Source organism: Lagenorhynchus albirostris, chromosome 18 (assembly GCF_949774975.1).
Source record: "Lagenorhynchus albirostris chromosome 18, mLagAlb1.1, whole genome shotgun sequence".
In the NCBI taxonomy this organism is placed as follows: Eukaryota; Metazoa; Chordata; class Mammalia; order Artiodactyla; family Delphinidae; genus Lagenorhynchus; species Lagenorhynchus albirostris.
Genome location: NC_083112.1, coordinates 707,896 through 721,944, shown reverse-complemented (window position 1 = coordinate 721,944; position 14,049 = coordinate 707,896). Strand labels below are relative to the sequence as shown.

At 43.6% G+C, this 14,049-nt stretch overlaps 3 protein-coding genes across 23 annotated transcripts in view; 2 read left to right on the top strand and 1 right to left on the bottom strand.

The window, feature by feature from the left end:
- ZMYM2 (zinc finger MYM-type containing 2) overlaps positions 1-5,928 on the bottom strand; it is an 88,467-nt gene extending 82,539 nt beyond the window's left edge. For 9 of the 21 annotated variants that reach the window (XR_009536680.1, XR_009536684.1, XR_009536685.1 and 6 more), the window contains exon 1: positions 5,384-5,830. The gene's annotated coding sequence lies outside the window, so the exon portion shown is untranslated. Of the gene's footprint in view, positions 1-5,383; positions 5,832-5,868 lie in introns of those variants that run through there. The other 12 variants (XR_009536681.1, XR_009536682.1, XR_009536683.1 and 9 more) reach the window with 5 other exon arrangements.
- LOC132508983 (collagen alpha-1(III) chain-like) lies at positions 5,434-6,948 on the top strand. The gene is made up of 2 exons (XM_060129524.1): positions 5,434-5,456; positions 5,670-6,948. The coding sequence occupies exons 1-2, from the start codon at positions 5,434-5,436 to the stop codon at positions 6,946-6,948; spliced, it is 1,302 nt and encodes a 433-aa protein (XP_059985507.1).
- Positions 6,949-7,349: 401 nt separating this feature from the next.
- ZMYM5 (zinc finger MYM-type containing 5) overlaps positions 7,350-14,049 on the top strand; it is a 91,242-nt gene continuing 84,542 nt past the window's right edge. Inside the window, exon 1 of the mRNA XM_060129532.1 lies at positions 7,350-8,253. The gene's annotated coding sequence lies outside the window, so the exon portion shown is untranslated. The remainder of the gene's footprint in view (positions 8,254-14,049) is intronic.

The following is a 14,049-nucleotide window of genomic DNA, read 5'->3' as shown; positions in this document are numbered from 1 at the left end:
TCAATAGTCCAAGAAACACCACTCTTCCTAGGCAAAAGATATACCTCTTTGAAACAAATGATTATGAAACTGTTCCAGTATTACAAAGTTTCTTTAATGTTTTTAAGTTACAAAACCATAATTTCAGATTAAATTCTTACAATTAATAAAGGAATCTAGGCTACTACAGAAAAAGTAACATATACATGGCACTGCTATAAAGTAAAACAACTAAGTTGTTTCATTGTATTAGTCACATTTTATAAACTTTCTTCTGTCTGAAACCTCTAACTGCACATCACAATTTTACTTAAAATATTTACTTAAAAAGTATTTTTCTTTTTTTGGCCGTGCTGCACAGCATGTGGGATCTTACCCCCATCAGGAATCACACCCACAGCCCCTGCAGTTGAAGCACGGAGTCTTAACCACTGGACCGCCAGGGAAGTCCTAAGTATTTTTCTTATCCAATCAAAATGTATAGTTAGAAAAAAAATGTTTATTGCAAGAACTATAACAGATCCTTCCCAAAAATTTTAATGAGGTTGCAACAATTAATCCTATTCCTAGTAAATTTATCTTAAATCACAATTTAATATCAGAATCACACTAAAATATTTAATAATTTAAGGATAAAATACTTTAAATTCACAAAAACAAATCTGACCTTCAAATTCACTAGGAACATAGAGAGAAAAATATCCAGAACCCTCTGGGGAAGAGAAATCTGACCCCTGGCACCCTATTGATATTAAAGAGAATGGCTGAAATTCTCTTAACAATAATTTGGTAACACTTTAAGAAAGATAAAAACAAGATCACATTAATAACAAAAATATGTGAAAGTTTGTTGTTGTTTTTTTTAAAGTCAGGACTATCAAATATTTATCCTAATATCCAAAGTTTACTCTTAAATCATTTCTTGAAATAGTAAACGTTAACACTTATGGGACATTGATCAAATCAGTAAAAATAAAACCCCCAACAGTCATACCCTTCTTTCAAATTAAAGACCCCAAATTTTTCTTAAATTTTATTACTTGTAATTTTCAACGGACTGCTACGAAGTTAAAAATAAAATAGAACTAAGAACAAATCCCAAACTAGTCGTGTGAGCAAGCAATTTAGCAAACCTCTCTACACATTTTAACTCTAGACTTTTCAATAGTTCACAAAAATTTATTCTGCAGTTACAAAGTGCTTCGTGTTGTGTAAAACTTGATCCAAAAGATTAATACATTTAAAAATATGCAATAGGGCTTCCCTGGTGGCGCAGTGGTTGAGAGTCCGCCTGCCGATGCAGGGGACGCGGGTTCTGTGCCCTGGTCCGGGAAGATCCCACATGCCGCGGAGCGGCTGGGCCCGTGAGCCATGGCCGCTGAGCCTGCGCGTCCGGAGCCTGTGCTCCGCAACAGGAGAGGCCACAACGGTGAGAGGCCCGCATACCGCAAAAAAAAAAAAAAAAAAAAAGCAATAAAACAACAGATATGCTCAAATGTGTTGTAATCCAACTTTTAACATACTTCAAGATGACCAACTTATCTTGTTACTAAGTTAAGTGTTTAGTGCTGGCCTTCATAATTCTCTTCTCATTACTATTTTAATAACAGAAACCTAAGATTACAAAAGTGACTTGTTTAAAAAACAGGTTACAGATATAAAAATTTGCAATTCCAACTACGTAAAACAATTTTCTTGCTGGTAAACAACCAAAATAAAAAATAAAAAACTACAGTTGTTACCCAGAGCCCCATAGTTCAAAATTACTGATTTATCTAAAAGCAACTTTTCTCAGTGACAACTTTATGGTTCTTACATACTGGAGTTGTCCTTAAGAACTCTGAGATTTAATTAGCTCAGAAGTCCTGTTCAATTCTAAAATCCCAACTCTATGCTCTGACAGAAACAGAAAAAAATTAACCAACTGAAATGAAAAAATGGAAAATGCATGGAATCAACACAATCTCTCTGTGTACTTGTTTCCTAACTTAAAATGCCCTACATAAAATACTGTTAGATAATCCGACGGGAGAAAGCACTTGGGTTTAGGCTCATCTTGCATTGCCTAAAAAAAACACCTGCAAGTTGAATAAGCCAAAGTCCTCCTAGAGTAAGTGTTGTTCAATATAATAATATGTGTGAATAATATTGTTAATGGGGCAGATAGACATGAATGCCTAGAAACAGATATAAAATTTCTAATTATACCACACCTTTTGACAACAAAGATAGAGTTCCAGCATTCATACACATTGTTTCCATCACAGTAATAACACAGCATCTGACTAAAGGTGAAGATTCATTTTGTCTCAAATGCATTAAGTTTAGGCACTTTTGTACCTCAAACAAGGGCAACATACAATAAAACTTTTAAGGATATGAACACTGTTGTACAAAGATGGTATGTCAAGCTCCATATCCACACAAAAGTCTGAAACGTTCGTTGTCAGCACCTGTGGGACATCTGAGTGATTCAGAGATGTCCCACCACATGAGGTACAGAACTCCAGCCCATGAGATTATATAAGCAGAACATGGAAAAGCAGGGACCACTCTCTCTTTCCCTCAACTGTTTAAAAGGACAGTGGGAGGAATACATACTCTTAAGAATGCATTAAAGAAAAGTACCATAAATATGTGAAGTATTTTTAAATATCAAAATACTTTTAAGTACATCTAAAAGCATCTAACTCACATTAAGTGTGCAATAAATTTATGTATAATAAAGAACTTTGATTTAATCAATGTCAATTTAAAATTGTCAGCTTATCTTCATCTTATTGTCTGTCGCATTAAAGCACCATTAGTTGGTGTTCTTAAGTAAAAGAATTTTTAATTCTGAGCTAAATCATTAAGGAAAACAAGAACTACATCCCTTCAAAAACTGGAGGAGTCAGGGGGTAGCAGTTGAAAATCCATGTATAGGGAATTCTCTGTCGGTCCAGTAGTTAGGACTCCAAGCTTCCACTGCAGGGGGCACAGGTTTGATCCCTCATGCACGGAAAGAGGAAGGAAGGAAGGAAGGAGGGAAGGAGGGAGGGAGGGAGGGAGGGAGGGAGGGAGGGAGGGAGGGAGGAAGAAAATCCATGTATAACTTATAGTTGGTCCTTCCTATTACTGAGTTCCTCCGTATCCGCAGATCCAACTGCCTGCAGATGGTGTAGTACTATTGAAAAAAATCTGGGTATAAGTGGACCAACAATTCAAACCCATGTAGTTCAAGGATCAACTGTATTAGAAAGAACCATGGTTTTCATTAGTATACATGTGTTGACATTACAGAAAAGTCCTGATTATACATTTTGTATGTCCTCATCTCCAAATGTTTACTTAACCAATCGACCTTTCCCCATCAACATCACAAATAAGAACAAAGAAAAAAACTTCAGAAAGGTAAATCTTTTGTGAAAATATGGGGTGATAAAATAAGCACTGCCCATCTAGTTGAAAGATCTAATCCTTGATCCACTATGTCTGAATGATCTAATGCTTGAAAAGAGCTTTAAACTCATTACAGAAGTTACAGTCATTCAAGTTATAGTATTTAGGAAACAATTATGGATACTAAATTGCACAGACACACTGAAAAAAGAGAATATATTATTTGTTTCAAACAGACCCTGTTAGTTTTAAGGCAGTCAAATAATCTAATTGATAACTGTGGTACTACTATTTTTTTAAAAGGTACTCAGTAAGAGTCAAACATTTCGTATTTGTTTACCCACTGCTCTCCATGAAAACAATATACGCTGAGAAAATTGTAAGCTTCAATTTTTTTCAGTTTCAATTTCTAAATTTGTAAAGCAAGCATATTATATACTTTAAAACAGGACAACACATGGGACTTCCCTGGCAGTCCAGTGGTTAGGACTCCAAGCTGCCAATGCAGGGGGCATGGGTTCAATCCCTGGTGGGGGAACTAAGATCCCACATTCCACCCCCCGCCCCCTCGTGGCCAAAAAATAAAACAAAATAAAATAAAATAAATAAAAAATGTAAAAAAACAGGACAACACAGTTGCTGAACTTAGGCCTGTAATCAAACCGGTTAAGTTCAAATCCTTGCTCTACCAAATACTACTACTACCTGGGTATCTGTCTATGCCTCTGTTTCCTCCTCTACGAATTAGGAATAAAAACACTAGGTTTTCACGAGGATTAAATTACTTAATACATGTTAAAAATTAGTCTGGACATGTGTTGATAATTATAGAATGTAAATGATAGGTACAAAGAGGTTCAATATACTATTATCACTCATAAATTTGAAAGTTTTCATAGTTAACTTTTTAAAAAAGCTTAGCTTACTATTGTGCTAGCATACAATAAGGGCTCAATACATGCTATTTTTATTACCCTGCAGGCTATTTGCCAAGAGTAAAGGAAATAATACATCGAAGTGCCCGGCACCTGCCTCAATTAGTGTTTGTTTCATACAAGTTGTCATCCTCACATCATCCTTCACAATCAGTATGCAATCAGTATGTTCATCATCAATTATTTTTTGGCCCATTTGGGACTTAATATTGAAGCATGAGCTACTATTACTCATGACTCACCTCTGACAGAGATCTGCAAGTTACAATACCAACTGTCAGGAGGCTCCAGAGATACAATTTTCTAGAATGCTAAAATTCACTGATATTTTGTAACTAATTTCAATTGATGGAAAACGACTCGTTATGTTTACCTTAGTGTCTCGCACATTCCAAGACTACCTTAAAACCAACAAACTGCCAGCAATAAACGATAACCCTCAGATAACACGTTCAAGAACAACTCGAGTGAAGACTAAGCATCACAAAATATGGGGGACTAAGAGTAACCAGAGCAGCGGACTGGTCTCACCAGCACACTAGCTGGTAAACTAAGAGAACTGGAGGAGTGGACCTCATGCCCTTTCCTAAGCAAACACATCAAAGACATCTACCAACTCATGAACCCCAAGAGTCAAAATTTGTGTTTTACGTCGTACACACAGAATTAAATCCGTCTTTCTGTTCCTCCAACCCCTTCAATCAATTCTCCATTTAAAGGAAGAGAAAGTGTTAAAGATGGTTGCACACCGAGCATCAGAAACGCAACAACTTCACTTCCCGCCCTGGAACTCTAGAGGGCGCCAGCAATATGCCCTCCTTCCCCCACCCCTCCTCCCGGGTAACGTGAGCAGCTGCAGGAGCCCGTCGTCTGGTTGCTGAGGTTGGTATTGCAGCAGGAGAGATGTCTGCAGCGGTGCAAACAGCAGCGCCCACTCCCAGCTGCCTCACCAGCCATTACCCAGGCTGCGCCCCGGGGGCAGCTGCCACCCAGGGGAAAGCTCCTCCCCCTCAAAACAACGGAGACGCTCCGGCCAGACAACCTGACAACGTCCTCTAAGAGCCTCAAATGAGGGGCAAAAGACTCACAATGGGGGTGTTTTCCTCCTCACGTTCTGCCAGGGATGCACCAGGTAGCGATGAAGGCAACTCCTGGTCCTGGGTAAGAGGAAAAATGAAAAATGGGTCAAGAACACCTAACCAGGTGGGAGAACCAAGCCCTTTCCACCAGGAGGAGACAGAGAAGGGAATAAGAGGTCAAGGAGGTTCGGACCTTCGATTATTGCTGCCCAGCCCGTGACCAACAATCCCCTCCTACGTAAAGTAGAGCGAAACGACGTAAAATTTTTATTTGGGACCAAAACCCACGTGAAAGGCAAACCCTGGAGGGAGGAGGCGGAGGGCAGCAGGCCTGCTCCGGGAGGGGGAGGGGGAAGGGCGAGCGCAGCCTCGACGCCAGCGGGGAATCCTATCCCCCGAATCGGCCCACCCAGCGCCGTCCCCATCGCGCCCGCATCCACTCAGGGGCGGGGGGCGGCTCGCGTCAGCGCGGGGCGGAAACCCCCCGCATTTACCCCGAGCTCTTGCCCCGGGCCCGAGACTTGCCCCCCCGCAGTCGGCGACCGGCAGCGCTGCCTCCCCGTCCGCCATTAGAGACCCGGCCAAACAATACGTGCGGAGCCGAGCCGCGCGCGCGCCGGGGCCGGGTCGGCAGAGAAGGGGACCGGCGCGGGGGGCCCGAGCCCTCGCCGGCAAACTTGGGGACCTCGCGCCGCCGCCGAGAGGGTGCGAGCGCGGCCCCGAGCACCCATGGAGGCGCCCCTCCCCCACCCCGCCCCACCCCCACCCCACCCCCGCGACCCCCGCCGCCGGCCCCCGCCCCGGGCGGCCCCGAGCGACCCCCGCCGCCGGCGGCCGCCTCACCCGGCCCTCGCGGCCGCGCCCGCACTCCCGCAGCCCGCGGGCCGCCCGCCAAGGCGCCTGGGACATCAGCGGAGCCGCCGGCAGCCCGAGGCCCCGACGCGCTAGCGGCGACGGCGGCCGCGCCGCGGGGCGCTTGTCCCGGGTCGGTGGGAGGCTCCGGAGGCCGCCCTCACCCATCTCCGCCTCCCGGCGCCTCCGCCTCCGCCTCCGCCTCCGGAGGCTGCGCCGCTCCCGGCCACCCCCACTGTCGGCGGCCCTGGGCTGGAGACTCGGCGGGGACAAGCCTCACCCGGTTCTGGCTGCGGCTCCGCGGAACGAACCTCCCCGCCCCCGACCCCCCCCCCCCTTCGGCAACACGCGCAACTCCGCTCGGTCCAGTCCCGGCTTTAGCGCTGGTGAGTAGGCGGAGGCTGCGGCCGCGGCGGCGCGGCCCGGCCCGGCAAGCCCCGCCCCCGACGCCCTCACTGGCGGCCGGGGAGGGCGGGCCAGGGGCCTCGGGCACGCCCATTGGCTGCGTCCGCCTTCCTTCAGGACCCCCCTCGAGGGGGTGGTCCGACGCCCTGTCTTTCAGGCGTAGGCCACACCCCCGCACCTCCATTTCCCCCCTTCCCCGCCCCCACTCCGGCCCGGCCCGTCAGGGTCGGGCCGCTGACTGCCGTGCCCGCCGCACCCGCCTCGGTTCGGCCCCTGGGGGCAGAGAGCTATCGGGGCCGGGCGGCCCGAGGGCCTAAGCCGGACCGCCTGACCCTGCAGCGGCCGCGAGCGACGCCGCCCGAGGAGCGCCACGGCCTCGATGTCCCCCACGCCCTCCCTGTCCAGTGTCTGGGAGCCCCGTGAGGGCCGAGCGGGCAGGGGCTACGGCGACGCGGGCGGGAGCCGGGGGCCGGGAGGCCGGCGGCAGGGGGGCCCGCGCGCTCCGAAGGCTGGAAGCGCTTCCCCTCGCCTCAGCCCCGTGGGGAGGCGTCCCTCGCTCCCGTCATGGCTGCGGGAGGAGACTACGTCCTCCATCTTGTCGGGGCCGCGGGGGGAACTGGGGGCAACGCCGACTCGTCCCGGGAAGCCCGGGCTGGGCCCCGCCGCCCGGCCGCCGGGACGGCGCCCGCTGCCGGCTCCGCACCTGGCCCTGGCCGGCGCGACGGGCCCGGGCCAGACGCCGCTCCCGCCTCCGCTGGCCAAGATGGAGGCGGCTGCGGGTCCCCGAGCTGGTCGCCCGCCTGTCGGAAGGGCTGGGCCGTCCCCGGCGGGGCCGCCGCGTCCCAGCCCCTGGGCCTCTGCCCTCGTTGGCTCCGAGGCGGACGACCCGTCCCCGTGGCGGGAGGGAACGCAGGTGCCGGCCGGGCTGGGCCCGGTCGGGCCGGGCGAGTTGCGACCAAGGAGCCACCTGGGCGGCAGGACTCGGCTTTTGTTCGCCGTCTACACCTATGTCCCGGGCGCACGTCACGGGCTGTGCGGGTCCCGAGGTTCCACGTAGGAGGCGAGCGGGGAGGCCGCCCTGGCGGCCGTCGGTGGGACTGCAGCCGACGATGTTGGGGAGTAAATGGATGGATAAAGTGGACCCGGATTTCAGGATTGCCTACTCGTAAATAGACGGGTGTTGTTACACTTTAAAGTTCAACACGATGGTGAACAGCATTAACTTTTTTTTTTAACATCTTTATTGTAATATAATGCTTAACACTGGTGTGTTGGTTTCTGCTGTATAACAAAGTGAATCAGCTATATGCATACATTTATGCCCATAACCCCTCCCTCTTGCGTCTCCCTCCCACCCTCCTTATCCCACCCCTCTAGGTGGTCGCAAAGCACCGAGCTGATCTCCCTGTGCTATGCAGCAGCTTCCCACCACAATGTTCCATCGCAGCACTCTTTATACAGTTGCCAGGACATAGAAGCAACCTAAGTGTCCATCGACAGATGAATGGTTAAAGAAGATGTGGCACATATATGCAATGGACTATTACTCAGCCATAAAAAGAAACGAAATTGAGCTCTTTGTAGCGAGGTGGATGGACCTAGAGCCTGTCATACAGAGTGAAGTAAGTCAACATGAACTTTTTAATGAAGTTATCCATGAAGTTCTCAGTAAAGACTGATTTTATAGAGATGCCACTTAGCATAGTCTAGTAGAAAGTGAGATTCATTATGAATAAAACAATCAAGTAGTCCTCACGCCTATGGCTAAATGCAATAAATATACTGCTCTTTATTTAAATTGGAGGATGTCCAATATGTATTTAAAACCACTTTCTCAAAATGACATCGTTTATTTTTCTGCATTTTATTTCTTAATTACAAATTTTTTCAATTTTTGATAAAACAAAATATCCTTGTAAGACTCTGTGTATTACACAGTACTGTTCTACATTGACATTCTCGATGTCAGTATCTTCACAACAGAAATGTCCCGTTACCAAATGCAGGGCAACACTGTAATCACTCCGTGAAAACTTACAGTACCATCCCTTTTCTGTCACCATGTACTGTTGCAGTAACTTCTCTTCATTGACTTTATAGTTAGTTAGAAGGCTTAAGTAGAGGTACTTCCAAATAAGCTCTGTCATAGATTTCAGCGATAGATTGGATTGCTGCCTGCTGTTCAATTTAAGGAAGCTCTATACTGCTACTAATTATGAAATTATTGATGTTTTATAATTAATTAACAAGACTAATAATTACTGTAGTATATATTAGTCACATTTTGTATTCATTCAAATCCATTTGTGCATGAAAATGTTCACTGGGTTACCTACATGATATCAGGGAGAATTTTAGTTGAGAGTTGAAAGCTGGGGAAAAAAGAAGTTTTGTGTCATAATTTAAAGAAAAACTACACTTAATTATATAGAAAAGTACTTATAAAAATAATTATGTGAATGTTCACAACAGAACTATTCATAACTTCCAAAAGGTAGAAACAACCCAAATGTCCATTAACTGATGAATGCATAAACAAAATCTGGTAGATCCATACAATGGAATATTATTCAGCAATAACAAGGCATGAAGTTATGACACAGGCTGCCACATGGGTGAACCTTGAAGACATGATGCTAAAGGAAGTAAGCCAGACACAAAACACCGTACATTGTATGATTCCATTTATGTGAATTATCCAGATGAGGCAAATTTATAGAAATAGGAAGTAGAATATTAGTTCCCTAGGCCTAGGGAGGTGAGGAGTTATAGCTAAAGTGTATGGAGCGTCTTTTTGGAGCAAATTGATTGTAATGACGATTGGACAACTCTGAATATATTAAAAACTATGGAATTGTTCACTTTAAGTGGATGAATTGTATGGTACGGAATTATAACTTGATAAGTCTGTTACTAAAATTGTGTGTGTGTATGTGTGTGTGTGGAGTTATTCTGTACTAATCACAAAAGCATACTAAACTTTGCAGGAAGGCAACATGAAGACTTGAGCAGAGGACTTGCATTTCAAATACTTGTTTGGCCACTCAAACCCTTGAGCAAGTTATCTTCTAAGGCTCAGTTTAGCCATTTATAATATATAGTAATGCAGTGTTGTAAGGACCAAATAACTCCTAGGAAAGCAATATACAAATATTAGAAGTTGCTAAGAGAGTAGATCTTAAAAGTTCTCATCACAGGACTTCCCTGGTGGTCCAGTGGCTAAGACTCCATGATCCCAAGGCAGGGGGCCCAGGTTCGATCCCTGGTCAGGGAACTATGGCCCACATGCCACAACTAAGAACTCGCATGCCATAACGAAAGGTCCCGCATGCCACAATGAAGACCCGGAGCAGCCAAATTAATAAATAAATATTTTTTTTAATTAAAAAATTCCTCATCAGAAGAAAAAAAATTGTAACTGTGTGGTCATAATGTTAGCTAGAGTTACTTTGGTGATCATGTCACAATGTATACATATATCAAGTCATTATGTTTTACGCTTGAAATTAGTATAATATTATATGTCAATTATACCTCAATACAAATAAGTGTTAGGTACAATTGTATTTTTGGAAACCAAGAGCCCACCAGTAATTGAGATGCAATATAACAGCTTAGGAGGCAGGCTGCCCAAGTTTGAACTTGCTTTACCCACAACGAGCTGGGTGATTTTAGGCATATGCTAATTTTTTTAAAATAAATTTATTTATTTATTTGGCTGCATTGGGTCTTTGTTGCTGCACGCAGACTTTCTCTAGTTGCGGCGAATGGAGGCTACTCTTCGTTGTGGCGCACGGGCTTCTCATTGCTGTGGCTTCTCATTGTGGCGCATGGGCTCTAGGTGAACAGGCTCAGTAGTTGTGGCTTGTGGGCTCTAGAACACAGGCTCAGTAGTTGTGGCACACGGTCTTAGTTGCTCCATGGCATGTGGGATCCTCCCAGACCAAGGCTCGAACCCATGTCCCCTGCATTGGCAGGTGGATTCTTAACCACTGTGCCACCAGGGAAGCCCTGGCATATGTTAATTTTTTGAAGAACCTCCATGCTGTTTTCCATAGTGACTACACCAGTATACATTCCCACCAACAGTGTGCAAGTGTTCCCTTTTCTCCACGTGATTGGTAGCCATTCTGGCAGGTGTGAAGTGATATCACATTGTGATGTTGATTTGCATTTCTCTAGTGATTAGCAATGTTAAGCATCTTTTTGTGTGCCTGTTGGCCAACTGTAAGTCTTCTTTGGAAAAATGTCTATTCAGATCTTCTGCCCACTTTTTTTAAATTAATTTTTATTGGAGTACAGTTCATTCACAATGTTGCATCAGTTTCTGCTGTACAGCAAAGTAAATCAGTTATACATATTCATATATGCATTCTTTTTTAGATTCTTTTCCCATTTAGGTCATTACAGAGTGTTGAGTAGAGTTCCCTGTGCTATACAGTAGGTCCCTATTCGTTACCTATTTTCTATATAGTAGGGTGTATATGTCAATCCCAATCTCCCAATTTATCACTCCCCCACTTTTCTGCTCACTTTTTTTTTTATCAGGTTGTTTGTTTTTTTTAATATTGAGCTGTATGAGCTGTCTATATATTTTGGATAATAACCCCTTATCAGTCATATCATATGCAAATATTTTCTCCCATTCAGTAGGTTTTTCATTTTGTTGATGGTTTCCTTTGCTGTGCAAAAGCTTTTAAGTTTAATTAGGTCCCATTGTTTGTATTTGCTTTTGTTTCCTTTGCCTTAGGAGACAGACTCAAAAGACTATTGCTACCATTTATGTCAAAGACTTTCCTGACCATGTTTTTTACAGGAGTTTTATGGTTTCTAGTCTTACAGTTAGGTCTTTAATCCATTTTGAGTTCATTTTTTTACATAGTGTGAGAAAATGTTTCAATTTCATTTTTTTTTTTTTTTTTGTGATACGCGGGCCTCTCACTGTTGTGGCCTCTCCCATTGCGGAGCACAGGATCCAGACGCGCAGGCTCAGCGGCCATGGCTCACGGGCCCAGATGCTCCGCGGCATGTGGGATCTTCCCGGACCAGGGCACGAACCCGTGTCCCCTGCATCAGCAGGTGGACTCTCAACCACTGCACCAACAGGGAAGCCCTCAATTTCATTCTTTTACATGTAACTGTCCAGTTTTCCCAGCAACAGTTATTGAACAGACTGTCTTTTCTCTATTGTTTATTCCTGTCTCTTTGTCATAGATTAATTGTTCATAAGTGTGTGGGTTTATTTCTGAGCTCTCTATTGTGTTCCATTGATCGCTGCATCTGTTTTTGTGCCAGCACCATACTGTTTTGATTACTGTAGCTTTGTAATATAGTCTGAAGTAAGGAAGCGTAATTCCTCCAGCTCTGTTCTTCTTTCTCAAGATTGTTTTGATTGTTTTCTTAACTTCTCTTCCTGATAGTTCATTGTTAGTGTATAGAAATGCAACAGATTTCTATATATTAATTTTGTATCCTGCAACTTTACCAAATTCATTTGATGAGCTCTCCCAGTTTTCTGGTGGCATCTTTAGGATTTTCTATGTACAGTATCATGTCATCTGCAAACAGTGACAGTTCTACTTCTTCCTTTCCAATTTGTATTCCTTTTATCTCTTTTTCTTGTCTGATTGCTGTGGCTAGGGGTTATGAAATTTTTTGATCATGACAATCACTAGGATATATATTATACATATAGACACAGTACAAACCCACCTTCATACATAATTACATATCTGAATCAAAAGTTTCATAGAATTGTTTCATTTACTATCTTAGATGGATTTTAATATTTTCTATTCTAATCTATTTAGATCTAGTCTATACTGTTTTTTGTTTTGTTTTTTGTTTACTTGTTTGTTTTTTAATGAACAGTGGTTCCAGCCCACCAAATTGACTACATGGCTTACAAACTGTGGTTTGAAAAACATTATTCTAGAGAAAGCAAATCATGGATAAATTCAGATTCTAAAACAGAAGTGAAAACACAAGATGATACTGAATACTGAGAGTAGTCTGGAATGAACTATAGGTTGAAAAACTCATTTTTTAAAACATAGAGATTTAAGTTGCCATTCTTCCTAATATATGAAATACTTATTCCTTCCTAAAAAACTGCATTACATTTGATGAGACTGAAATGCAGCTGATGAGCAAGTCTCTGGACAAGCATTGTAATGATCTGGAAGAGAACGCAGAACTGACATTGATGTGACTCCACCATTCATCAGCTCTGTGACCCTGGACCTTCTGGAGCCTCAGTTTCTCCTTCAATAAAATAAGGGAATTGTGCATAATATGCTCTTGAAGTAAAGTCCACTTTTATCTTCACAGCCTTCTCATCCCTCAGGATCCCAGTGTCTCCTCCAGCCCCTCTCACTATCCTAACTTATTATGAAGGTTGCCTTCCTCTCAGTTCCTGTGGCTTTTTTATTATTAAATAATCCAATGTTTACCACTATATATGTGTGTGTATATATATGTATATATATACATATATATACACATATGTGTGTGTGTGTGTGTGTGTATATATATATATATATATATATGTATATTCTTTTTTTTTTTTTTTTTGGCCACACCATGCTGCTTGCAGGATCTTTGTTTCCCAACCAGAGATCGAACCTACACCCTCTGCATCGGATGCACGAAGTCTTAACCACTGGACTGCCAAGGAAGTCCCATACCACTATGTTCTTAACTATATTCTTCGCTCCACCTTACCTGTTTCACACTTGAGTACAAGGACCCACCATGTTTCTCATTTTATCTCGCAGGCAGCATTGCCCACCCAAGTGCCTTCTGAGCTTTAGAGGTCCTGACTGCAACCAGAAGCAAATTTTTACAAAGAAAATTATATCCAGTAATTATGGAGGTTCTCTCCAGTAATTAAATTCTATGGTTTTTATAAAATCATAAGCTGAAAATAATGATTTAAAGCTTAATTTTTGCCCATTTAAGTGTTCCTTATATTATCTTTTTTTTTTGAGTTTCTGTACTAGGTAGCTATTATTCTCTAAGAGATTAAAACCTAAAATTAAGCAAGTCTAACAGTTTTGAATTTAGCATACTTACTTTTTAAAATATTTTTCCTACTTCCATAGTTAATAAATTCACAGTTAGTGACAAAAGCAAAACACAAACAATAACAACAACAAAACTTGGAAAACCTGTGCAAAAAGTGCAAAAGAAAAAGAAAATTACCTGTAATTCTTTACCCAAGGATGGCTATTGGTAACATTTTTTTTCAACAGACCTTTTTTTTTTTTTTAGCAGTTTTAGGTTCACAGCAAAATTGAGCAGAAAGTACAGAGTTCCCATGTACCCACTGCCCCTACACATGCACAGCCCACCCCACTATCAACAATGTCCACCAAAGTGGTGCATTTGTTGTGTCAATGTGGATGAACCCACATTGA